The sequence below is a fragment of the Lissotriton helveticus genome, chromosome 11, assembly GCF_964261635.1.
Source record: "Lissotriton helveticus chromosome 11, aLisHel1.1, whole genome shotgun sequence".
Lineage (NCBI taxonomy): Eukaryota > Metazoa > Chordata > Amphibia > Caudata > Salamandridae > Lissotriton > Lissotriton helveticus.
In genome coordinates, this window is record NC_136072.1 from 1,185,767,841 (window position 1) to 1,185,795,174 (window position 27,334).

A 27,334-nucleotide genomic window follows, 5' to 3' on the forward strand; every position below is an offset into this window, starting at 1 on the left:
AAAAACTGGGCCAACGTCCAATACAAGTAATGCAGAAAATTTATAACGCTAAATGCATATCTACGGCAATATATGGGGCAGGAATATGGGGGTATGTAAATGTTGAAGCCATTCAAAAAATTGAGAATTCCTTTTTACGATACTTACTTGCGGTTCCAAGGAATACCTCCACATATGCATGTCACTTAGAATTGGGACTAGACTATATAACAGACATCATAAAACTGCAGCCAGTTATGCTATGGCGCAGAATATGGGTTACAGAACAATGCCATTTAACGAGATCCATCATTGAAGATATTCTGAGTCTCGATCAGTGTAAAAAAATCAAATGGATAACCTACGTCAAAGCAATTCTTGAGGACTTGGGCTACAAGAAATATTTTGATAATCCTCCCAGGATAAATGAAATTTCTAAGGCGGATCTAAAAAAAGAATGCCTTACACATCTGAGACAGTTACGCCTAGTAACTGAGATCCACAAACAATCTGTTCAGAAAGCCATACTAGTGCAGACTGTTTTTGAAGTTGAACCTTATTTGTTATATAGTCTAACCCAATATGAAAAAATGCTGCTAACTCGCTTAAGGTTTGACATGTTTCATTTGCTAGTTTCCTTTCCAACCCAAAACGACTGGATGTCCACACGGACATGCTGCCCATGTGATTTGGTATCTACGCAATCAACCATACATACTATTCTATTTTGCAAATTTTTTGTGGAACCCCGTAGGCGTTGGCTACTCCCCATCTTAAAACTCTGGGGGCTTCGCCAATGCCGTCCTGCGTTCTTGGCATTACAACATTTAGAAAATGAAAAATATGCTAAAGCAATTGCACGTTTTCTTAAATTCTGTATTCAACATCGTCGCAACCTATGAATAAGATCTGATTAGGAGAGATACAATGAACGCCCACAAAATCTCTAGGATCTAAGATGAACATAAATTGTATGATATATCTTGCTGCTTCCTTTTTATCAAATCTGCTTTCTTAAATGAATTTTAATTGCTTTTAGTATTTTAAAATTGTGATCTTAATACATGATCAACTTTGTAATTTGTATTTTATGAACTTTTATGGTGTTCTTATCAAATGAACTACCGAATAAAGTATTTTTTGATTTGATTTGATTTGATTTGACACCACCAACAGTGTAGAGCTCACGAAAAATCTTCCAGATCCAATCGGATGTCTGGAGAAATTCAAAGGTAAGAAATCCGTGGCTAAAAGTTGGTCAGATACTTATAATATTTTATAAAAACACACAAACAAGTTAGCAAAAATAACCTAATAGGGAATACATTTTTTTTTTAAATATGGCATTTATACTAAAATACTGTGTACGTATATTCATTTTTAAAAGAACAGGACTGAATGTGTGGGCAGAACACATTGCACTTAGCACCATTAAAGTATAATCCCATCAACAAATGTAACGTATTATTGTCAACTTTTTAGCCAACAGCTGGCTTTTAAGAAAAGACCGAGATACTAAAAAATTACGTGTTACCTTGCAAGCAAACTTTTAACCCATCAACAATCTCTTGTCCACGATCTTGCAAGACACAACGGGAAAACCAGCTGCTTGGAAAAAAGACATAAAAAGGCATTCTTAAAGAAAAACTAGCCTACGAACTGAAAGGAAGTTTTCAAATTCAAATTATTGTATACTGTTTGACACATTTTCATTCTTTATGAGACTACGGAATAATATTGAGAACTTAGTTTTGATTCACAATGAAGACACAGTAAACAATGTTCAGTGTTGTGAAGCAGAGGGTACTGTTTGTAGAACTAGATGGTTGTTGAAGACTACTGAAGAACAAGTTACTTACCTTCGGTAACAATATATCTGTAAGAGACAGATTAGTTATAGATTCCTTACCTTAGAATTACCCCAGGCGTCAGACTGGATCCGGAGAGTTTTTTCGTCAGCAGTACCCAGGGATGTCAGAAGGTGGCGTCGGTCGGCTCCACGTTCATCGTGGACGCCGGGATGACGTCACAAAGCTACTAAGACGCCGCCTCCTGTGGTGATATAAGTTCTTTTATATGACATTCCATGCCAAAAGCGCAGAGCCATGAAAAACACCGACCACTGGTGCGATCCAAATAAAAGGAAAGGGCACATTTTGGATCCCGACGAACAAGTTACTTACCTTCGGTAACACTTTTTCTGGCCGATACAGTATCTGCCTGTGGATTCCTCACCTTGTGAATATCCCCCTGCGTCAGCAACATTCGGAAATTCTTTTGTAGCTCCTCACGCCGACGACGTTACAGAAGAACGGCATCGCGCGCGGCTCCGCTGATGTCACCGACTCCATAAAGGACCTACGTCGGCGTGATGACCAGTTCCTCCATTTTTTCCGTGCCTTTGAGGCACATGGACGAACCAACAATAGATATATGTACACAGTACCAAATAAGAACATTAGTTACTTACCTGTAAACTTTGGTTCTCCAGTATTGATATAATTATGGATATCCGTTCCACGTTTTGGTCCAAAGGCAGGGTTTCCGGGTGCTCTTAGGCGGTGCACACCAAGCGCGGCAGGGCCCAGCCGCGTATTCACATAAGTCCGTTTTTCCCAGGGGAAGTTTGTTTCTCAGAGCACTCCCGGGTATTTTTAAATTACGATCCACAACAAAGATTTGCTAAATAAATCGGTTTATTCCAGATTGTTGACAGCCAGCTAGCAACACCTTACGCGTTTCGGTCTCTACGGAGACCTTGCTCACAGGAAAACCAATAAAGCATTTTTTTAATGATTTAAATAAAAAGTGCATACTAGTTTCTAACATCACTTCCTGTTGCATCACAGGAATTGTGGGACTTGTAGTTTCAAAGCACAAGGAAGGCCATATTATGTTCTAATATATCATTTGACTGTACAAATTAATTCCGAAACATATTTGTTCCTCCAGTGGGTATTTCCACAAAGGGTGACAAGTAATTATTCTCTAGAAAGAATTTGATAAGATTTTTTTACGAAATTTTTTTTACGTGTCAAAAAACCATAAGGCCTATATCATTATCATACATGTTGCATTTAGTAAATTCAATATTTTCTTAGAGACTTAGCACAATATTTTATACATCACTCGTCCAATGAAACCCTCCGGTGGGTATTTTATCATTACAGACATTTGACAGTCAGATATGTGTCCTTTGCAAATTGATGTGAATAAAGTTATTTTTCAAATTTTAAAGTGAGAAGAAACAGTTTGTGTGTTCAAAAAGGTTACAAATGATAATAGTGAAGTGTATTAAAATATGTGTAGAGAGGCATCGTTCGTACTTCATTTTAAGATTAGAGGTGGCAGTGTAATTCCTCATCCTGATTATGCCCAAAAGGGGTCAAAGTTCTGAAACTCATTATGTGCTTTGATTCCTTTTGCCTCATGATTTTTTCGCGATCGCCACCCCTTTGGTTTGATCCAACACTCTCAATGCCATAAAACTTCAGTTCCTTCCAGTTGCCATTGTGTGTTTTCTCCATGTGTTTGGCCATGGCATTACTTCTGTCATTATTTATGGTGGCTCGTACGTGTTCCAGTATACGCATTTTTAGTTCTTTTTTAGTGCTGCCGATGTATTTCAGCTGACACGGGCATTCCAGCACATAAATAACAAATTGTGTCTTGCAATTGATTAGTTGGCCAATTTTCCATGTTTTTTTGTTTGCCATCTCCAGTTCCTTTGTGTTTTTGGCTATACAGCAAACCTTACAGCCCGAGCAATTATAAAAAACCCTTTGGTTTGTACCATGCTTCTGGTTTTTTTTGTTCTTGAAAATGACTGTAAATCAATTTGTCCTTGAGATTTTTAGCTCTACGATAGGTGATGTTGGGATGATCTCCCACAATTTCTGATACTTTCGGATCCATTCGTAGGATATGCCAATTTTTCTTAAGGATTTGCGTTATTGATTGATTTGCTGTCGAGTGAGTTGTTATAAATCGGATCTTGTGATCATCCGTTGTTTTTGGTTTTTCTTTAACAAATCAGTTCTTTTTACCAATGAGGAGCGATTCAAAGCAGATTTGATTATCGCAGGATTGTATTTCCGTTTTTTGAATCTTTTACTAGCCAGTCTTTGATTGTTTATCCAATCTTCTTCCTTTGAGCAGATTCTTTTTATCCTCAAGAATTCACCATATGGAAATACCCACTGGAGGAACAAATATGTTTCGGAATTAATTTGTACAGTCAAATGATATATTAGAACATAATATGGCCTTCCTTGTGCTTTGAAACTACAAGTCCCACAATTCCCGTGATGCAACAGGAAGTGATGTTAGAAACTAGTATGCACTTTTTATTTAAATCATTAAAAAAATGCTTTATTGGTTTTCCTGTGAGCAAGGTCTCCGTAGAGACCGAAACGCGTAAGGTGTTGCTGGCTGGCTGTCAACAATCTGGAATAAACCGATTTATTTTGCAAATCTTTGTTGTGGATCGTAATTTAAAAATACCCGGGAGTGCTCTGAGAAACAAACTTCCCCTGGGAAAAACTGACATATAATTATGGATATACATAAGAAATGTAATACATATAAAATATATAAAACGTAAAGTTGAAAGTACCATAGAACTGAAAAGGCCCATAGAAGCCTTAAAGGGAGAATTCACTTTAGTAACATATCATAGTCATTATAATAGTCCACATTCCAGCCAATCAGGCAACAGCACCCTCTAGAACCTTCTCCTCAGAAGCTCAAGCCCTCAGATTTTCGTAGCACCAAAGTGACCAAGAGTGCATGAGTAGAAGAGAGCCTTTGAGGGGAGGAAGGGTGGGTTGCATGTGAATCTATGAAGTGTCACCACTTCGTTTTTTAAACAGCAGCACAGTGCTCTTAGCAACTGCTTTCCAGCTTTCTCACCGGACCTTCAGTTACTGCTTGCGGAACCCGCTCCGCGGGTCCCGCTTCGCCCTTGGGGGCTTACCTGGCACAGAAGAGGACAGAACAGCACCCGTGGCCCACTGCTTTACCTGGGAGGTAGGGACAGCGGGGACGCGTGCAGGGCTGCGAGCGAGTGCGGGCGCAGGACTTCAAGTCCCAGGAGCGCCCGCCAGACCCAATTGAAAGCACCTGGGCCGCTCTCCCTGCACGCTCCGCCCCTCTCACAGGTAGCCAATATTAACAAGTGGCTTAACCCGCTGCGCGGGAGCGCGCGGGTGGGCGCCGGGAGAAGCCCGGGACAAGGGCGGGCCCGTTTTAGCCCGTTCTAGACCGAGAGAGACCGGACCGGGCCACCTCTCTTGGTCGTGTAGAGGCATCAATTTTTATGGTCCATTCTTTTGACCAGGGCACCCTTTTTAATAATGTCTTCACGCGTAACTCGCCACATGGCAAAAAAAGTTTAAAAAGTCACGGGCCCTTTGGATGACTTTATCACAAGGACCAACACAAGTATTGATAATGAAATATCCAAATTGCAGCATAGAGTTTCCTTGGAGCTGGAGGAAGCAAGGAGACTTTCTATTGATCTAGGCTTGGCCAAAAAATTATCCTTGGGCAGTATTGCCTTAGCTAGGACTCCGGAACGTTCTACTGCTGCCAAATCACTTGTTACTCCAGTTGAGGTACACCCTGTTCCCAAGGAAACCTTGCCATTTTTTAATGTCTCACTGGACTGTTCTGAGGAAACGCCAGAAAGGACGATACCTGAAGTATCACCTAAAATGGATACTAGACCGAAGGACATTGCTGCCAAAGACATCAAAGACATTGAGGACATCAATAAAGTTTTGTATCCCATTAAGGTAACGCCAATTTTAAAGAGAAAATGTACGTTTGGGTCAACGTATTTTAGGAAAAAAGCTAAAGTGGCGCAAAGCCAGTGTTTATTAGCTGGTTCGAACCTGAAGGGGGGTACGAATGATCCATCTTTTCAGTGTTTACCCAGTATAGAGCTGTCTAAAACATGTTATGTGAAGGAAACTAATAGTACAGCAGATGTCATTAACATTGATGTGCATGACGCCACCATGGCAGAGAAAACAGATATATCCCTGCTAGAACCGGAGGGGGGGAGGGAGGATTTTGTCAAAACTGTATGGGACACTCTAAAAAAGTTGTTAAGGCCACTCGAAGTTAGGCTATCTGGTATTGAAAACCAATTAATGGAACTGGAGAAAAGTATAATCACCTTGTCTAGTATCAGCTTAGACACTTGCGGTATAAAATCACAGCCCCGAGATGCTGCCATTAGCAGCTCTCATGTTTCCATTTGCCCCGTGCCTATTATAACAAATATGGGTGTCACGCAAACTACTTCAACAAGTGTTCCTCAAGTAGCTGATCGTGGAGTGACCAAAGTTTTTACTTTCTCTGCTACTCCTTTGGTTCCTCCAAAAGATAATAATGTAAATATTCAGAATGGTAAAGCCCCTGCCCTTGTAGTAAATACAGGAACTGTGGGTACTAAAAACGTGTGTCCTAATAAATTGACTGTTCCCAAACCCCCCGTATGTGCAGTATCTACCCCTAGGGTGACCTCATCGAGTAAAATAATAGAAAAGACTATTCAAAATGTTCACCCCGCCCAATCTAGCAAGATTCCTAGGGGGGGATTTATTGATCTTCCACCCGATGCAAGTCCTTTTGTAATTGTATTAACCGGGGTTCCTGAGTTAGATAACCAATATGAGGAGAATTTTTTGTCCTTAAAAAATAAGGTAATACATTGGTTAAATGAGAATAAGCCCATTTCGAATGACTTTAAAAGTAAAATTCTTATGGTAAGAAGGGTACCGTGGATTGGCCCCACACATAAAACCATTATGGGCGATTGTATTGTTGTTTCTTTTGAGGGTTCTCTTACCGCCCAATATATCTGCTCACAAATCGTTTATGCAGGTTCATCATCCATTGAAGTAAGACCCCTGACATTATTTTATCCCCCCTTGAGGCATGTGAATAATGGAGGTAATTGGACTATGGCTAATTACCGCCCCATGCCTGAAGCTAGGCCCCTGACGCACTTTTACCCCTCCTTAAGGCATGTGAACAATGGAGGTAACTGGATCACGGTTAACTACCGTTCCATGCCTGGTATGCGACATGGCCGACATGCACTGGGACTGGGTGGAATGGTGCCTCTACCTACAATAGGTTCAGCCCTTTGGATGGAGTCGATTGACTCCCAATACAGAGAATTGGGCCCCCTACTGGATACACCTATGATCGCCTTGTTGGTAGTGTTGGTACCTCTAGTAAGTTTGTCAATACAAAAGCAATAACTCGTGTTGGAGAGGGTGCTAAGGATTGTCAAGTTATAAGCGGGCCCCTAGATATGCAGCATGGCATTGCGTCTAGTATGAATACCTGTGGGGATAATCAGATCGCTCTAGCTGATGCTGTATCTAATTATGTAGTGGACCGGCCATCTGACCCAGTCCTGTACCATGGAGATGGAATAGCCAAAGATCCAATGATAGGACCAGAATTGGTCTTAAATCCTATCTGTAGTACAAATGGGGTAAAATCTTCTTTGCTTATTATCTCCTGGAATATTGCTGGGGTATGTAAAAATCTGAGGGACCCAGAATGGGCAGAATATATAGACTCCTGTGATTTTTGCTTTTTGCAAGAAACCTGGGCACTAGATATACCACACAGGATTGGCTATAAAACTTATGGTATTGAGGCTGTCCAAACAGGTAGGGGTAGACCGTCGGGGGGTCTTATTATATGGGCCAAAGTCACGCTGAAAATTATGATCGAAACAATTGACACAGGTTCATTAGACATCTTGGCTCTGAAAATTACAACTGCCAAAAATGAAGAATGTTACTTGATTAATATCTATAATAGACCTTCCATGCACTCTAAAAAATCACTCACTATTGAAGTCTTAGATGACTTCTTAAAAAGGGTGGTTAGTGAGGTCCCAGTAATTATGGGCGGAGATATTAATTGTAATTTTGAACCCGTCCTGGGACTTGTGGACATCCTTGAGGAGGAAGACCTTGCTAATAACATCCCCCAACTTGAGAGTACAAAATTTGTTAATTGCTCTGTATTGGTCGTACAATTGGTAGGTTTAACAATCGATCATAATCTCAGAGCATGTAATGGTCGGTTCCCCTCTGATCTGTCAAAATGCCCCACGTTTGCAAGGTCCAATATGACAAGTAATCTGGATTTTATATTTGTTTCATTAAGCATCTGGCAATATATGTTGGATTTTGTGGTGTCTATTAGGGGTGAGAGTGATCACTACCCATTAGAATTGTCGGTTGATGGTACTTTGCTCAGTGAAATACCTTCCTATGTAACAGCTGAGGTTTCTAACCTAAACTTATGTGATGAGCACCATGTCAGTAATAACAGGCGTGCGCTGAAATGGTGCCAAGTTCTTGATCACGAAAATGCACTGGCAAATGTATACTCAACCTTTGACTCAATCTTTGGGTCTTTAGATGATCAATTGTTCCTGCCCGAATGCTATGATAGGTTCATCGAACTCCACCATGTATTTTTTGAAAAATTAAAAATTTGTCTGACAAAAATGCCAAAAAAAATACATCAACATGTGAGAATGGGGTGCCATGGAAAACTATGGTATGACAAGTCTTGCAGAGCAGCCAAAAGGGATTTATTGGTAGCAATAAAAAGTAAATCGAAGGAGGATGTGAGAGTGGCTAGGGAATTTTATAAATCTACCCAAAATAGCGCAAGAATAAGATGGGAGGAGTCAATTTGGGCAGAGATGTTGGCGGCAGCTAAGGCAAAAGACAATGTTGGGTTCTGGAGGTTGGTGGCCAATGGGTCCCATGCAGGTAGAGTTGTGAAGGATGTTTTTTTAGATGAGTTGACCTGGGTAAATCACTTCACATCTCTCTACAAACAATATGACAATGGGACTGATGTTACAACTTGGTCTTCGCCACAAATTGAGTGTATGAATTTCACAATTAATGAGACAGAAAGAGCCATTGCTGATCTAAAAAGTAGTAAAGCCCCTGGCCCCGACAAAATTCCAGGTGATTTGTATAAACACGAGGTTGAAGTATGGGCCCCTTATATAAATCACTTGTTCAATGCAGCAATTGCCAATTTCCAGGCAGCTGGCGTGCTGCGGAGGTTGTTCTTATATTCAAAAAAGGGCAGTAGGTCGGTTCCTTCGAACTATAGACCAATTAGTTTGATGGATATTTTGCAAAAGCTTTACTCCAAACACTTATTGTTTCGAATGAACGATTGGATCGAGGAAAATGCCATACTTACCAAATTACAAGCTGGGTTTAGGGGCAAGATCAGCACCATAGACCAGGTGTTTCGATTTTGTTGTTTATATTGGAAGTATGTGCTTATTAGGAAGGGTCGATTGTATGTCGCCTTTGTGGATTTGAGGGCGGCTTTCGACCTTGTTCCCCGTAATCTGCTCTGGAGGACACTCAGTGAAGCTGGTTTTCCTGGATGCCTCCTGGCCCAAATAATACATCTACATGATAGGAACCACGCAAATATTAGGTGGGGACCATGTGGAGAATTGACACGCAATATTCCCATAGAGCGTGGAGTACGCCAGGGATGCGTCCTGGCACCCACTTTATTTTCGCTCTTTGTAAATGACATCCCAGATTATCTGAGCAGTAGTCCCAATGATTCACCAAAACTTAGTGGGGAGTTGGTGCCGGCTCTACTTTTTGCGGACGACACCATCTTGGTATCACAAACCAAGAAGGGTCTGCAAACCCTTTTGAACTCCTTCAGCACATATTGCATTAAGAAGGGCCTAGAGATAAATATTAATAAAACTAAATGTATGGCTCTAAACCCACCCAAACCTGACAGGGGGACTTTAAGTTTGGATGGCCAAATTTTGGAAATGGTGGACAACTTTTCCTATTTGGGTGTAGTGTTAGATTCGAATCTGACATGGAAAAACCAAATAGAAAAAAGTAAGATGTCATATGCCCACAATGCAAGACCAATTATCAGTAAACTAAAAAATTGCTCAAGTAAAAGTATTACTCCTGCACTTGAGCTATTCAAATTCAAAACACAATCTGCTGCCCTTTATGGGGCAGAGATATGGGGAGCTTGGTCGAAAGATAGCTTTTATGGGCCTGATAATAGATTCATGAGATCAATCGTAAGGGTCCCAAAAAGCACCCCATTGATTCCACTTCAAATGGATTTGGATTTTAAAAGAACTGATAATTATGCTACTTTAAGACCATTAATGTTTTGGGTACGTCTATGGTCAACCCCTGAACTAATTGACTATAGGAAAGGACTCCAGGAGATATTGGGTCTTGATTCCCTGCATTCAATTGTATGGCTTAGGCATGTAAAGAAATGGTTTCTTATCCTGGGCTTATCACAGTTTTGGGAGTGCCCGGAAGGGTTACCGTCTAATGCAAAACTCATGGTAAAACACACATTCTGGTCTTTCATTACAACCCGTCTAGTAAGCGGTATCAATATTGGATCCCTTACCCAAAATTTCCTAAAGTTCAAGGAAGAGCCTTTTTTTGAGACTTTTCTGGACGAGATTGAGCCACCGCTCGCTAAGTCCTTATTCTTGAAGTTTAGGTATGGGAACCTTATGACAAGCTGTAATGTTGAACGCTGGACTAGGAAAAATGGGGACGGGGTTGACCCTACATTAGGGAAGTGTATAATGTGCCCAGGCATGCACATGGAAGACGAGCAACATATCCTTTTCTTCTGCTCAGCATATGACAAAGCAAGGAAAAAATGGATCAAAGCCTTGTGCAATATCCTAGGAATAAGAACATGCTCCCAGGCGTATAGGATTGCAAAGACAAATACCCTACAAATTGTCGTATTTAGTATTAGCAAATTTCTCCTGTCAGTTTACTATGTAAGAAGGAGGGCTGGTCAACCATTATGAGCAGATAATTTATGTAAATATTCTTGTTAACTAATATGGTGTACGACGATGCGCTTTTAGGAAAAATGTAATTGGTGACACTTTTTCTTATGTATTTTACTGGAAATGGTACTAGCATTTTTTTAACATGATGTTCTTTTTAACCTGTACATTCAATTTGCTTGTTGTGTGCTAGGCCGTTGTTAACCTGTACATTCAATTTGTTTGTTGTGTGCTAGGCCGTTGTTTTATATGCATCTTTTATGGCTGAAAAAGTCGAAATAAAGATTAATTGAGATTGAGAATCTATGAAAGACACCAATACTGGAGAACCACAGTTTACAGGTAAGTAACTAATGTTCTTCTCCAGTATTAGGGGTGTCTTTCATAGATTCACATGCTTGAATAAGAGTAGAAAGCAGTAAAGTAATACATGAGTCATAAAAGGCAGTTCAAAACCAGATAAGTAAAACTATAGTATTAATAATATAGCATACATTGAGACATATGTCAAAAACCTTTTATGACGGGAGGCGGGAAGCAACCGAGGGTCACCTTAATTAAACAGATTACGTAGCACAGCTTGGCCCACAGCAGCATTCCCGGCGTCTGCTGATTCCAGACAATAGTGCCTCGTAAACGTGTGTCTGCTTGACCATGTTGTAGCTCTGCAGATATGGCGCAGAGGCACTCCAGCAAAGAGGGCGGTAGATGATGCCACAGACCTTGTAGAGTGTGCTCGCACCGGAGCAGAGAGAGGCTTTCCGGCACGGCAATGGCAGAAAGAGATGGCAGAAGAAATCCATCTAGTAATGGATTGTTTGGTGACTGGTTGTCCTTTGCATGTTCGGCCATAGGCCACAAAGAGCTGGTCTGATTTACGAAAAGGATCGGTGCGCTGGATGTAGAATTTCAGGCTGCGGTTTAAATCCAAGGAGTGCCAAGAACGCTCAGCAGGAGACTAAGGGTTTGGGAAAAAAGTCCTAAGAATGACGGGCTCATTCAGGTGGAAATCCGAGGGAACTTTGGGAATAAATGTAGGATTTGTACATAAAGTAACAGCGTCTTTGGAGAATTGAAGAAATGGAGGTTGAATTGTAAATGCTTGGATATCACTTACTCGCCTTGATGTCAGCGCGAGCAGAAGAGCAACCTTCCACATGAGGAATTTTAAGTCCGCTGAATGGATTGGCTCAAAAGGAGGTAGGAGGAGCTGAGATAAACCCAGATTTAAGCGCCACGAAGGCAGAGGACGACGTATAGGCGGATACATTCGAAAGAGGCCTTTGAAGAACTGCCGAATGATCCGGGAGGTATACAAAGATGTGGTGCCATCATGACGAAAGCGGCAAATCGCTGCCAGAAAGACTAAGAGTGGGATGAGAAAGTCCTGATTTCGCTAGAGATAAGAAAAAAGGCAGGATTTGCTCCGGTTTGGCGTGATTGGATTAAGAGCTTCCTTGTGACACCAGACACAAAACCGCTTCCATTTCAATTGATATGTTTTAATGGTGGAAGGAGCGCGCGCATGAGCCAGCACGTTCCTGCACTCCGGAGTGATATTCAGACCTGCAAACTCATTATGTTTAGATTCCAAGGATGCAGTTGGAGATATGCCGGATCCGGATGGCAAATGCGGCCTTGGTTCATGGTAAGCAGGTGAGGCAGACGGCGAAGAGGTATCGGATCGTACATGGACAATAGGAGGAGGTCGGTGAACCACGGGCGACATGGCCACCTGGGCGCAATCAGTAGGACATGGCACGGTTGAAGCTTCATCCTGTGCAGCAGGCGCGGAATGGGAGGGAGCGGGGGAAAAGCGTAGACTAATTTGCTCGACCAGTTGATCAAAAACGCATTCCCGCTCGACTCTGTGGGGATGCCGACTTGCAAAGAGTAGGCATTTGCGGTTGGTTGGAGTCGCAAACAGATCCAGCTGTGGTTGGCCCCACTGGCGAAAGATGTAGTCCAGAATGGGTTGGTGGAGTTCCCATTCGTGATTGTCTGCCAGAGATCTGCTGAGACAGTGGGCAAGGGTATTGGAGACGCCCGGCACGTGAACTGCTGTCAGGTGAACTTGATGTTGAATTGCCCAATTCCAGATTTCTTGCGCCTGTTTGGAAAGCAGTAGAGATCTCGTTCCTCCCTGCTTGTTGAGGTAGTGCATGCTGGTGGTGTTGTCTGTCCGCACCAGCAGCGATTGGCCTTGTATCAGTATCCGGAAAGACTTCAGGGCAAGGAAGATGGCCAAGAGTTCTAGTCGATTTATATGCCATGTGCGTTGAGCTGCAGTCCACTTGCCCTTGACCGACATTCCGTCGAGGTGTGCCCCCCAACCCTCCAAGGAAGCATCCGTTGTGAGGGTGAGTGTAGGAGCAGTCTCTTGGAAGGGCCGCCCGGCGGTGATATACGGAAGGTGAGCCCACCATTCCAAAGCTGTCTGAATGCGGGGGGTCAGGTAGAGTTTGTCGTTGAACGACCCCGAAATTTGTTTCCATTGTTTGTCCACCTCCTCCTGTATGACTCATGTGAAGTCTGCAATGTGGGATCAGATGTATGCAAGAGGAGGCTATGCCCAGAAAAGATTTCAAGATCCGGACAGAAACTGACCTTTTTGATTTGAGATAAGCGACCATCTTGAGTATGCGAAGTGGTCGCTCTTGGGACACAAACACCTGTGACAATCGAGAATCGATTAAGGCTCCTAGAAAGATTCTCTGTTGTGAGGGGCAAAGATGGGACTTTTCCTGATTCACAGAGAAACCCAAAGTGTGAAAAAGTGACAGACAGGCCGGAGTATGCGGTCTTGCTGTTTGACGCGTCTGTGCTTTTATTAGACAATCGTCCAGATAAGGATAAAATCGAATGCCTTGCAGGCGAAGGAAAGCTGCGACCGGAGCCACGATCTTCGTGAAGACTCTCGGCGCTGATCGAAGGTCGAAAGGCAACACCTTGAACTGGAAGTGCTTCGATCCGACAGTGAAGCGAAGATATTTTCTGTGTTTGTGATGTATTGGCACATGAAAATATGCCTCTTCGAGGTCGATAGTGGAGAGGAACTCTCCGGGATTGAGGTATTGCAAAATTTCCAGTAGGGTCAACATTCGGAAAGTGTGTGACTTGATGAATTTGTTGAGGGCTCGTAAGTCCCGAATGGGGTGCCATTCTCCCGATTTTTTCTTGATTAAGAAGAAGCGGGAATAAAAGCCCCTGCCCTGTTGTGCTCGAGGGACCACTTTGACAGCCCCTTTTTGTATCATGATCTTGACTTGAGCCAACAGATCTTTTAGATGAGGTGGGCGGGGGGACCAGAAGGTTGACGGGTGGGTGGAAATTTTGTAAACTCGAGAACATGTCCTTTCGAGATGACATCTAGGACCCAACGATCCGAGGTGATATGAGACCAATTGAAGAAGTTTTGGGAGATTCGACCTCCAATCTTCAGAGTCGGAGAACATTTGTTGGGGAAGTCACTGCTTTTTGGAGGTGTTTCCCCTTCTGTAATTATTTTTCCTCCGATAAGGTCTTGAATCGGTCTGGCGATTTTGAGATTGGTAGCTGTATCTTTGCTTGTTGTCGCCATAGGAGCGATATTGGGAGGAGCCACGTAAAGTTGAAGAGCCACCTCTGCCACGTGCTCCTCGAAAAGGCCGTTTCCTGTACTGGAGGCTTCCTAAGGCACGAGCAGAATCTGTGTCCTTTTTAATGGATTCCAGAGCACCGTCGACATGCTTGCCAAAAAGGGAATCACCATCGTATGGCAAGTCAAGAATTTTCGCCTGCACCTCGGGGCGAAAAGCTGTAGATTTGAGCCAGCCCTGGCGTCGTAAAACAGCGGCTCCAGCAAGTTGTCTGAACCCAGTAGAAGAGATGTCAACAGCGCAATCTATAATCTCTGAAGATATTTTTTCCCCTTCTTGGACTATCGTCTGGGCCACGGCTCGGACGGAATCTGGGAGCTGGTCAAAGCTGCGATCTCTGACCACATTTGGCGGTCATATCTTCCAAGGATGGCCAGGGAGTTGGCCGCTCTGACCGTTGTTGCAGCCATGGTGGTACATTTCTTGCAGATAGAGTCCAACAGGCGTCCTTCTTGGTCCGGAGGGGAGGTAAGCGGAGTGGCCGAATTCCTTGAACGCTTCTGGGCAGCCTGCGTTACAACGGAGTCTGCCTTTGGGTGTGAAACAAGGCATGTTGGAGAGTCTGCAGGCGCCTTGTACTTTTTGTCCAGACGTGGTAACACAGCTGGGATGGAATTTGGGCATGCCATAAGTTTAAGGCCTTCTTGTCAAATAAAATCAATAATTGGGATGGTATGGGTTTGCTTTAGAGGCTGATCTTCGAAATCATAGAGGAAGCAATCCGTTTGCTGCATCTCTAAGGTTAAATGGAAACGTTTGGCAGCACGCACCATTAAATTACAAAAGCTTCCAGTGTCCACCGGCGGGGAAGGCAAAGGCGATGCCGGTGGCGTAGATGGTGTTTGGGCTCTATAATCATCCCAATCCGCGAGGACATTATCTACATCCTGATCAGTGTCCTGGTGCACATCCGCATCATCATCAGTATCTGGCCGCGGATGGACCGGCGACTGCGGCGTCTCCGCATGTATGGGTGCTGGCGCCGCAGGTTGAGGAGTTAGTAAAGTAGGCGCAGATGGAGGGAACTTGCGATTATAATCATCTAACATTCTGTAGATAGGTCACCAAAGAAGATGGTATTTGAGTCATTCTTTCCTCATGAGGTGCCTCAAAGCGAGCATCATGGACAAGAAAGAGAGCACACCCTTCCTCCTAATACTCATCATCTTCTTGGCACTTTATATTGAGTTCAGATGGACTGGATGCAGGACGAAAAATGTCATTCACATAGGAACCGTCATCAGAATCGTCTTCTGCAGACTCAAATAATTGTGTTGGTACAGTTTCAGTCATAGGACTCAAAGGAACTGGGCGCTTGATCACTGAAGCTGTGACCATCGTGAAAGTAGTTGCAGTAGCGAGTGAATGGTGCGTCGTCGACGGTCCCGTCGACAAGATGGCAGTGGAAACAAATGTAGATGGCAATGGAGCCGTCGACTGAGATAATATCTTCTCCTTTGTCTTCATTGACGTAGCTTTACGTGCCGTCGACAGAGGAAGCCTTCGACATGGATAACGCCGTCGACGAGACAGTCTTCGATAAAGGTGGAATCGTCGGCATAGACGGCACCGTCGACGAGGATGTCGCCGTCGATGAACTGGTAACCATCGACGAGGGTGCAGCCATCAACGAGGTCTTGGCCGTCGACGAAGTCTTTCTTGGCAGTCGACGAGGATGTGGCGGACGAGGATGTGGCCGTCGACGATGGACGCGTCGACGGGGCCTTCGACGATGAATGCTTCAACGAAGCAGGTTTAATGGCTGTCAACGATATCTTAAGAATAGAGGAAATAGGCCACACCTCTGGGAGCGGCGACGACGAGGTAGACGTCGTCGTCTTCGTAGACATAGAACATGTTGTTGTCAACGTTGGTACGGCGTCAACGGATCTCGTAGTCGTCGATGGCCCCATCGATGAGCTGGCGCCCGTTTTAGATGACGAGGGCACAGCTTGGGATTGCGACGCCAGAGAACGAGGTCCCGTAGGCTTGGAGGCTAGCAAATCCCATGGGGAGACAGATTTAGAAGCGTCGACGAGCTTCTTTCTCTTCAGGAAAGGAGAAGGCATCTCTCTCTGACCCACGCTTGAGAGAGACTTTAGAATGGAAAGAAGACACGCTTTATGTCAGAAACAGAATCTCCGGAAGTCTTCAACTTCTGTAGCCACAGAAGGAGACGAGCCTCTCTATCCTTTAAAGTCTTTGAGGAGAAGGTCCTGCAAAACTTGCAGTTCTTTACTTCATGGTCCGGATAAAGACAGTAAATACACTTACTGTGAGGATCTTCATGAAAAAGGTGAAGCTTTCCACAGGATGAACAAGGTCTAAATAAAGATTTTTTTAGTTGTAGACATCTTGACAGTTGGAAGAAACTCGGCAGAGCTCAGGGACACTCCCTTCACACGACGTGCGGTAGAAAATCTGAGGGCTTGAGCTTCTGAAGAGAAGGTTCTAGAGGGTGCTGTTGCCTGATTGGCTGGAATGTGGACTAATCTAATGACTATGATATGTTACTAAAGTGAATTCTCCCTTTAAGGCTTCTATGGGCCTTTTCAGTTCTATGGTACTTTCAACTTTACGTTATATATATTTTATATGTATTACATTTCTTATGTAGATCTATGATTATATAATTTTCTCTATATATATATATATTGTAGGAGAGTGGGGTCTGCAATCCCATGGCCACCCCAGATTTTTGCTTTTTGCTTCACTGATTTACGACTTTCCCTGGCTGTGGGCCTGCTAATCAGATCCACAGCCTAGCTGTTTCTCTCTCTAAATTACAACCATGTACCTTAGGTGCATTTTACCAATTGGTACTGGGCCACCTTATCAGTCCCTGTACAGCATACCTTAGGTATCCAGGGCATAGGTGTACCCAGGGCCTACCAGGGGCTGAAGCATGTATTATGCCACCCCTGGCTGGCCACCCAAACAGACACAACTGGCTGCACGACAGCTGGGGCAAGGTGGTGTAAACACCCTTTGCTTTAGATATAGTATTCCTATATCTAACCCTAAAATGGACACATATATTCCTATCAGTCACTCCTATGGCAGCCCTTATCAATCCTGAAGGCAGAGTGCTTGGAATTATGTGAAATGGTGCTCTGGCATGAGCTGAGCCCGTTTGCAGCTTGCGGAACCAAGTCCAAATAGCTGTTCCATGATAACGCTATACCATATACTCTTAAGTGCATTATAATCCTCGCGGTTAAATGCTAACTTTGGTATAGCTTTATCAAAACATGTCGAGTAAGGTGTCATACGAATTGGAATACTAACCACTCGCCAATTCTGGCGACGGGGTTAGCATTCCACCCTTCTAGAGGGACACGACATGTATGTAACTGTAAACCCCGGTAAAGTCAGACAGCCTCAGCTCCACAAAATGGATGCTGTCACCGAGACACAAGTCTGCCCTCCTTCTGCTAGGAGTCCTTCCAGCAACGGAGGGTTTCCTGTCAGGGGCGGTGCTAGCACCATCCCAGACAGGATTTTGTGTATCCCAGGTAGGCAGGGCTGAAAGGAAGGTGACTGCAAAGTGGCACCCCGGTGCTCACTGTGCATAGCCCGGCTCAAACCAGTTCCAGGGGCACCCCAGCCCCTGAGCTGGGGAGAGACCGGACAAAGGAGAGGGGTGTAACCACCCCCCTCCTGGTCCCACCCATAGGGCAGGACCTAGTCATGGGCCAGCCCCTTTTCTTAGAATAAAGGTAGGAGCAGGTCCCCTTCCCAAATTAGATAATTCTGAATCTTGACTACTTTCCACGAAAGGAACTCTTGACTTTCTCTGAAGACTCTCCCTTGTGGCTAAGGAGTAGCCACCCTGCACCAGCAGGCACCATCGAAGCTCTTGCGGTTTGCTGTAAGTCCATCCTCCGGATCAAGACTGCCCAGCTCGACGAGACCCGGTCTTCCCGCCATCTCTGACATTTACCTACATCATCCAGCCCAGCTGAGATTCGTGGGTGTGACGAGACCCGTGGGACCGGCCATCTTCAAGACCTGCACGACGCTTCACCAGCACGACCCCCGAGTGACCCTCGAGTAAGTGCACTGGGGTTTGAGAAGCCCTAACCCTGAGCAGCTCCAGCACCGAAGTCCAGCCCCCCAAGATCTGCGTGGGGCCCTTCTGCTCTTTGCTGCTCACCGCGTTGTCCGGCTACTTGCCTGCTGGCTTGTGGCCCTCCTGACGACGATCCACGACACTTTCTTCGCTGGTCTGGTTGCTCCAGACTGACCCTTGCTCCCCTCCAACAGAGGAGCACCCTGGACCCTCCTGGTCCACTCCAGACGCCATCTTGAGTCCACCGCGTGGGCTTGCCTTTGCCAAGGCTTGTTGCTCCAATCCTGGTTTCAGCAGCGCCGACAGCAGACACCCTCGCGGGACAGCTCGCCTCTCCATCCTGGTCGCCGACAATGCCTCCTGGTCCGAGAGACTGCAGAGCCAAGCGTCGCCCACTCACCTGGTCGAGGTGCCCTCATCCGGTGCCATCCTGGTGCCCATCTGATCACTGGCTAGTGATTAAGAACTGAGTCCCCTCTGCTTTCAGGTCATCTTCAACTCCGATCCAGGCTTGGATCCCATCGAACTTCATCACTGGTCGCCTGCCAGCAACTTCTTCTTTCAGGCTCCATAGACTTCAACGAGGATTCCCGACGTCACTTGAACCCTATGCAGCCGCGGCCCCTGGGCTAGGTAACTTGAGCATCTCGGTACTCCAGCACAGGTTCACTATCCAAGTGTCCAGATCCTTTGTCGTTTTTACTCTACCTAGTCGGATTCGTCCAATAACACTAACTTTACGAAAGCTAGCATCCATAGACTTCTTCCCGCATCCCGCGTGAGAGTGCACACTCTGCACCCGATCTCCCTAGGCCTCCTGCTCGTAATCTGAAGGTTCAGTAGTGTATCCCTAGCGATCCTGAAGCCTCTGGATCTTGTTACTTACCTGCTAGTATTTCGCATTCCACTTTTGTAGTATATGGTTTTGCGTGCCCCTCGGGCATTTGTGTAAATTGTGCAACTTAAAGTATTTTCGTAAGAGTTTTGTATTGTGCTCATTTCCCTGACTCATAAAGAGTTCAGGGTAGAACTGTTATTAATAAATATCCTATATTTTTCATAACAACTTGTGTGGTGTCCTTTCACTTGGTGTTCAAGGGGTATATGTGATGGCAAAACAGCTGGCTCAACACGCCCTCTAGAGTTTAGCCTGAAGACTGCTCGTGTCCATGCTACTAGGATAGCTGGTCTGAAAGGTTGACTTACAACCAATCATCAATAAGGGTTGTTCGTTATGATACAAAGTGATCACTAGAATAGTGAGCACTATATATCAGGCCAACTTATATATATATATATATATTGAATATGCTACTTACCAGTATGCATCTGTTCTTGGCATGTAGGGCTGCTAACATTCATATCTATAGCATAGATCGCCGCCTAGTGTTGGGTCCGGATGATTGCACATTGTTGTCCTGGAAGAGTCTTCGAAGTATCACGATATAGGTGGCTCCTCCCCTGGACTACAGTGCGCATGGGCATCGACTCCATCCCCAGATTGTTTTTAGCCATTGTGGCAGAGATGGAGTGTAACAGTGTAAGCGATGGCCATGCTAGAGATTAAATACAAGAAAAGTCTGCAGCCGCTACGGGCGCCGGGGAGGAGGGCGGGCGATATGAATGTTAGCAGCCCTACATGCCAAGAACAGATGCATACTGGTAAGTAGCATATTCAGTTCGAGGCATGTGGGCTGCTAAATTCATATCTATAGCATAGAATACATAGCAGTCCCTCCATTAACAGCGGCCGCCCGTGCCAGCTGCAGAAGTCTGAAAAAGCGTTTTAAGAACAGCCTGTCCTACAGCTGCCTGCTGTTTGGAATGCACATCTACACAGTAATGTTTGGTAAACGTATGTGGTGTAGACCATGTGGATGCCCTACAAATGTCTTCCAAAGGAATGTTACCTAGGAATGCCATGGAGGCCCCCAACTTGCGTGTGGAGTGTGCTCTGGGGGGGACCGTTAAAGTGCGCTTAGCCTTCTGATAGCAAATCTGAATACACTTAACGATCCACCTGGCTATTCCTGCTTTGGAAATGGGGTTGCCTTTATGCTGGGCTGCGAAGGCAACAAAGAGTTGCTGTGTCTTTCTAAAAGGTTGTGTTCTGTCAATATAGTACATAAGCGCTCTTTTGACATCAAGCGTATGGAGCATCCTTTCTGCTACCGTTTCTGGGTTTGGAAAGAATGCGGGCAGTTCGATGGTTTGATTGACATGAAACTGCGACACCACCTTCGGGAGAAATTTGGGGATAGTGCGCAGCACCACCCTGTTTGAATGAATTTGTATAAATGGCTCTTGAATTGTGAGCGCCTGTAGCTCACGAACACGTCTTAGAGACGTGGTGGCAATGAGAAAAGCCACTTTCCATGTGAGGAACTGAATCTCACATGAATGCAGAGGTTCAAACGGGGGACCCATCAATCTGGTGAGTACCACATTGAGGTTCCACACAGGAGCTGGCGGGGTCCTGGGAGGGACGACCCGCTTCAGCCCTTCCAGGAATGCTTTAATGGCAGGCACCCTGAAGATAGAAAGATGCTGTCTGTTTTGGAGATAAGCCGCTATGGCGGATAAGTGTATCCAAATGGAAGCGTATGCTAGATTGCATTTGTAAAGATACAACAAATAGGAGATGATATTAGGAATGGATGCATCGAGCAGGTTGATAGCGCGCTCTGTACAGTAGATGACAAACCGCTTCCATTTCGCCGCATAGCAAGCTCTGGTAGTGTGCTTTCTTGCCTCCCGGATGATGTCCATGCATTCAGGGGGCAAATCAAGGTAGCCAAACTCTAAGACCTCAGGAGCCAGATTGAGCTGCTGCGGATCTGGATGCTGAATGTCGCCACGGTTCTGCGTTAAGAGCCGGGGTGTGAGGTGTAGTCTTTGATGCGGTACCACGGAGAGTTCGAGGAACGTGGTGTACCATGGTTGTCGCGCCCACGTCGGAGCAACCAGGATGAGCGTCAGCGAGTGTTGCTTTAGCTTTCTTGCCACCAGCGGAATGAGAGGCGCTGGGGGAAAAGCGTACGCAAATCTGCCTGACCAGTTCATCCATATCGCATTGCCCTGAGATAGTGGGTGAGGGAACCTGGCGGCAAAGCTTTGGCATTTTGCGTTTTCCTCCGTGGCAAACAGGTCTATCTCTGGATAACCCCACTGCTGGAAGTACGGGCGGAGTACTGATGGATGTAACTCCCACTCGTGCATCTGGTGGCTGTACCTGCTGAGCAGATCCGCCATCTGATTGTCCTTGCCCGGGAGGTGTTCCGCCATGAGGAAGATGTTCCTCTGAATGGCCCACTTCCACATGCTCTGAGCCAGATGAGACAACTGTGGAGAGTTCGTACCTCCCTGCTTTTGAATGTAGTACATGGCTGTCATGTTGTCCGTCCGGATCAACACGTCTTTGTTGCACAGATGTACTTTGAAGGACTTGAGAGCCATGAAGATTGCCATCAGCTCTAAGTAGTTGATGTGCATCTTCCTTTGTTGCGTCGTCCATAGTCCCTGCACTGTGTAGTGGAGCACATGAGCCCCCATCCCTGGAGAGATGTGTCCGTCAGTCTAATCTGTGGCACAGGCTCTTGGAACGGTAGGCCGTTGCAAAGGTTGTGTGGATTCCACCAATGCAGAGAGCTGTATGCCCGACCCGTCACCAACACTAGGTCGTTCAACTGTCCTTGAGCCTGAGTCCACTGATGCGCTAAGCATTCTTGGAGCGGACGCATATGCAACCTGGCGTGCGGGACTATGAAGATGCAGGAGGCCATCATGCTTATCAACTGCATGAACACTCTCGCTGGGAGTGAGTGTTGCGGTCTGAACTTTTGGATCAGCGACTGGATGTTGTCGATCCTCGCTGGGTTTGGCTGAGCTGTGGCAGCCAGAGTATTGATCGTCGCGCCCAAATACTGCCGCACATGGGCCGGCTGAAGGTGCGACTTCGGGTAGTTCAGTGAAAACCCTCGACTGTGAAGGAGGTGAATGGTGTGGGACATATCTGTGGCGCACTGCTGGGCCGACATTGCCTGAACGAGCCAGTCGTCCAGATAAGGGTAGACATGTATACTCTGTTTCCGGAGGTGGGCCGCCACTGTCGCCAGACATTTTGTGAACACTCTGGGAGCAGTGGTCACTCCGAAGGGGAGTACCTTGAACTGGTAATGCCGGTTTTGGATGGTGAACCGAAGGTACTTTCTGTGGGATGGGTGGAGTGGTATGTGAAAGTAAGCATCCTTGAGGTCCAAGGTTGCGAGGAAGTCTCCCTGTTGTAACAAGGGAAGAACCTGCTGCAGTGTCAACATGTGGAAGTGTTCTGAAAGAATGTACTGGTTCAAGGGGCGTAGGTCTAGAATCGGTCTGAGTGAGCCGTCCTTTTTTGGGATTAAGAAGTAAGGGAATAAACCCCTGTGCCTTCTTCCTCCACTGGCACGAGCTCTATTGCGCCTTTTTGCAGCATCACCAGAACCTCCTGCTGCAATAAGTGCAAGTGCTCTGCTGACATAGGACAGTGTTTTGGGGGTATGTTTGGTGGAGTGGATGTCAGCTCCAAACAATAGCCGAACTGGATAAGTTTCCCGACCCACCTGTCTGTGGTGATGGACTTCCAGACTGGCAGGAACTGTTGGAGTCTCCCCCCCCCCCCCCCCCGACAGGTGTTGGATGGTCGGGGGGCAGTGACAGGGAGTCACTGTTTGTTGGCGGCAGAGGAACGGGAACTGTTGTTGCCTCTGCCTCTACCCTTGGCACTGTTTCCTTTGCCCTACTTGCTGTAGGAGGATTGCGCACTACTTTTATTGAATGGCGTCTGCTGCGACATGTGCCCTCTGTTAACACCTCGATTGCCTGAGCGACGCAAAGTGTTCCCTCTAAATTGTTGTGACTGGAGAGCTCCCATGGACTTGGCAGTCTCGGTATCTTTCTTGATCTTCTCCAGGGTGGTGTCCACCTCTGGACCAAATAACCTGTCTGGATTAACGGGCTGGTTGAGGATAGTAGTCTGTATCTCTGGCTTGAATCCGGAGATGCGGAGCCATGCCTGACGCCTCAACATCACACTAGTGTTGATCGCTCTTGCTGCTGTGTCCGCAACATCTAGCGCACACTTTATAGCAGCGTTGGAGATGAGCTTCCCCTCCTGGATAAGCATTTCAGCTCCCTCTTTAAACTGGTCTGGAAGGTGTTGTAACAGCTGCTCTAGGGTGTCATAATGTGCCCTATCGTATCTGGCCAACAGAGCCTGCGTGTTTGACATGCGCCAGATGTTGGCCGCCTGAGCTGCTACCCTCTTCCCAGATGCCTCCAGCACTTTTGACTCTTTGTCTGGGGGAGGAGCTTCACCCGTGGTTTGGGAGTTTGCCCTCTTGCGGGCATTAGAGACCACCAAAGAGTCCAAAGGCAACTGGCCCCTTATGTAGGTTGGGTCGCCAGGTGCCGGTCTGTATTTCTTCTCAATGCGTGGGTTGACAACCCTTGATCTTGTGGGTTCCTTGAAAATGTCTGCCGCATGCTTAAGGACCCCTTTCAACATTGGGAGAGTCTTGACAGTCTTTTCAGCAGTAGAGAAAGTGTCAAAAAGGAAGTCCACCTCCACGGGGGCTGCATGCATTTCCACTTTATGGTTTGTAGCTGCCCTTTCAATCAAGGCATTAAATGCCGCAGAATCTTCAGTGGGAGACGGCTTGACGTTATAAACCTGAGGATCCTGGACCGTCTGCTGGTCCCCTTGATCACCTGTGTCCATCCATGAGTCCTGCTGCTCATCAGGCTCTGTATGAGCAGGAAAATTGTACTCCTCATCATGCTCCCCTTCATCCCCATCAGAGTATGTGGGTGAAGGTGTTACACTCCTCCTAGGCTGTGGAAGAATCTGCTCAACTAGAACTGGTGTTTCTGGTGCAGGCTTCTTTCGTTTCAGAGGAATTGTAAACGACTCTAAAGGCTGTGAAGTTATTTTTTTTTGTATAGCGTGAGTTTCCCGGTGTCGGCATCGATGAAATGCTCCGACCGTTCTTCAACTAAAGGGTGTCGATGACCCAAAGTCCCAGCCGGGTGAGTTGACTTCGACACAGTGTCCTTGGGCACCGACCGCGGTGCAAAGGCCTTTGGCGCCACCTTAGGCGGCAACGTGTAGTGATTCGGCGCCGAGGTGGGTTTTGGTGGGTCCACCGGCTTCGGTGCGGAAGGAGTCTTCGGTTACGATGCCAAAGCCTTGTCCTTAAGGCGCTTGAGGGAGTCCGAGACCTGCTTCGTAAAGGAAGCGGACGGTTTCGTCGACCCGACCGATGTCCTTGGTCCGCCCCCAGGGGAAGACCCGAGCGTGAATGACTTGTGTTTGTCTGTTCGAGGCGCAGGAGCACCCTTGACCGGTGCGCTTCGATCACTGTCCACGGCCGCAGACGTCGATGCCGACGGCTTCGGACCGACAGGTTTTCCTTTAGGAGTCACGACCCCAGACCTTGGCTCTGCGCCCTTGACTGACTTTGCCTCTACGGGCCCCTTGGTCTTCGGCGCGACAGACTGTCCCGATGTAGGCTCGACAGCCTTCTTGGATGTCGGCTTGTCCGCCTTGGTTGACACCGGCTCGACGGCCTTCTTCGAGCTTGGCTCCTTGACCACCTTCTGCACCTTTGCCTGGTCTACAGCTTTCATCGGTTTGGAGGCCCCCGAAGACGACTGCGTCGATGGTGGAGCAGACGTCTTCGGTTTCGATGGCGTGTCGGCCATCTTTGTTTTCGTCGATACCGAGGGTTTCGGTTTCAATAATGGCGGCTCCGCGGAGGTCTCCGTAGCCGGGCCGGAAGGCGGGGCCGTGGATTGAGGTGTAAGGTCTTGGGTAAGGCCGCGTGGCAATCCAGTGACCTGAGTACGAACGGGGCATAGCTCTTCCTCCGAGCTATCTTCCATGGCCCCATATGCTTCTTCGTCGTCCCCTACCTTCGACGATTTACTCAATGTCTTGACTGTGGACGTCCGCTCCGTAGTCGGACTCTACCTCCACCGGTGTAGGGGAAATCCGCAGGTGACGCACTTGCTCGTCTGCTTCGGGGTCGTCAAAGATGTCCACCGGTGCCGGAGCCGATCGCTGGGCCTCAAGGCGCGCCGAAGCTTGATCGTCTTCTTCGATCGAAATCTTGAACAGGCCATACAGTTGGCCTCGTCGTGGTCCGGCGACAGGCACTTGTTGCACACAGGATGGACGTTAATGTGTGGGTACTTGGATCCACACACGGGACATTTCTTGAACGGACTCTGTTCCATGCCGTCGAAGTCTTGCTGCGTCGACTAGGCCCTGATCACCGAAGAGTCACACGACCCCCCGGATATCCGACTCCACGAGCTGGAAGAAATACGGGACCGAACGCGAACAATACCGACGGTGCAAAGAAGGCCTTTAGGCCTTGAAAAAGTTCTATCACGATTCCGAACAGGAGACGTCGAAATCACATCCGAACCCAATGGCGGAAAAAAACAATCTGGGGATGGAGTCGATGCCCATGCGCACTGTAGTCCAGGGGAGGAGCCACCTATCTCGTGATACTTCGAAGACTCTTCCAGGACAACAATGTGCAATCATCCGGACCCAACACTAGGCACGATCTATGCTATAGATATGAATTTAGCAGCCCACATGCCTCGAATATATATATATATATATATATATATATATATATATATATATATATATATATTTTTTTTTTTTTACTATTATTTTTTGTACCGTGGGACTCCCACTTCGACGACGGGGAATAATCAAGCATGTGAATCTATGAAAGACACCCCTAATACTGGAGAATCAAAGTAACACACACACAGTGCGTGGTCAATACTGGAAAGCAATTTGAAAAACACATTTCCTTTTACAATAAAATATATACATGAAAACAATGTCACTAATGCCCAACGGGGAGGCGGGTGGGCATGTGAGGAATCCACAGGCAGATACTGTATCCGCCAGAAAAAGCGTTACCGAAGGTAAGTAATTTGTTCTACTGATGGATACATCTGCCAGTGGATTCCTCACCTTGTGAATAGAATCCCCCAGCAGTCCCCACTCTCGGAGGAAGGTGTCCACTCTCCGATACCAGAAAATCTTGTAGGACAGAACGCGCAAAGTGAACGTCACTCCTCACTTCGGAATCTAAGCAGTAATGCTTCGCGAAAGTGTGGAGGGAGGCCCAAGTTGCCGCTCTACAAATGTCCTCTACAGGCACACCCCTAGACAAAGCAGAAGTAGCAGACCTTGCTCTAGTAGAATGAGCTCTCAAACCATCAGGAGGTTCCTTACCCGCTAGAGGCACAAGTTACTACTTGTGTAACGATATATCTGTAAGAGACATTAGTTAGTATTAGATTCCTTACCTTAGAATATCCCCAGGCGTCAGACTGGATCCGGAAATTTTTGCGTAGCAGTACCCTTGCACGTCGCTAGGCGTCGTCTGTGGCTCCGCGTCTGTCGTCGGCGCCGTGATGATGTAGTCGGAGTACTTAGACGCCGCCTCCGCGTGCGGACGTCAGTTCTTAGACACAGCTTTTCCGCGCCAGAAACGCAGAGCCATGTTAAAAACCAACACTGGTGCCATTGAAACTAGGGCCCTGAAAGGGGGTAACCCTAACCCTAGATATCGGTTCGCAGAACGGGGAGGATGGGTGGGTCGGTAAGGAATCTATCACCAACTAATGTCTCTTACAGATATATCGTTACACAAGTAGTAACTTGTGCATCTGAAAGAGACGTTAGTATTAGATTCC

At 46.3% G+C, this 27,334-nt stretch overlaps 1 protein-coding gene across 1 annotated transcript in view; it reads right to left on the reverse strand.

Moving 5' to 3' along the window:
* Nucleotides 1–27,334, reverse strand: part of PIWIL1 (piwi like RNA-mediated gene silencing 1) — a 1,966,306-nt gene that overhangs the window by 199,315 nt on the left and 1,739,657 nt on the right. The window contains exon 17 of the mRNA XM_078668015.1: nucleotides 1,514–1,584. Coding sequence (XP_078524141.1) covers nucleotides 1,514–1,584 — 71 coding nt within the window. The remainder of the gene's footprint in view (nucleotides 1–1,513; nucleotides 1,585–27,334) is intronic.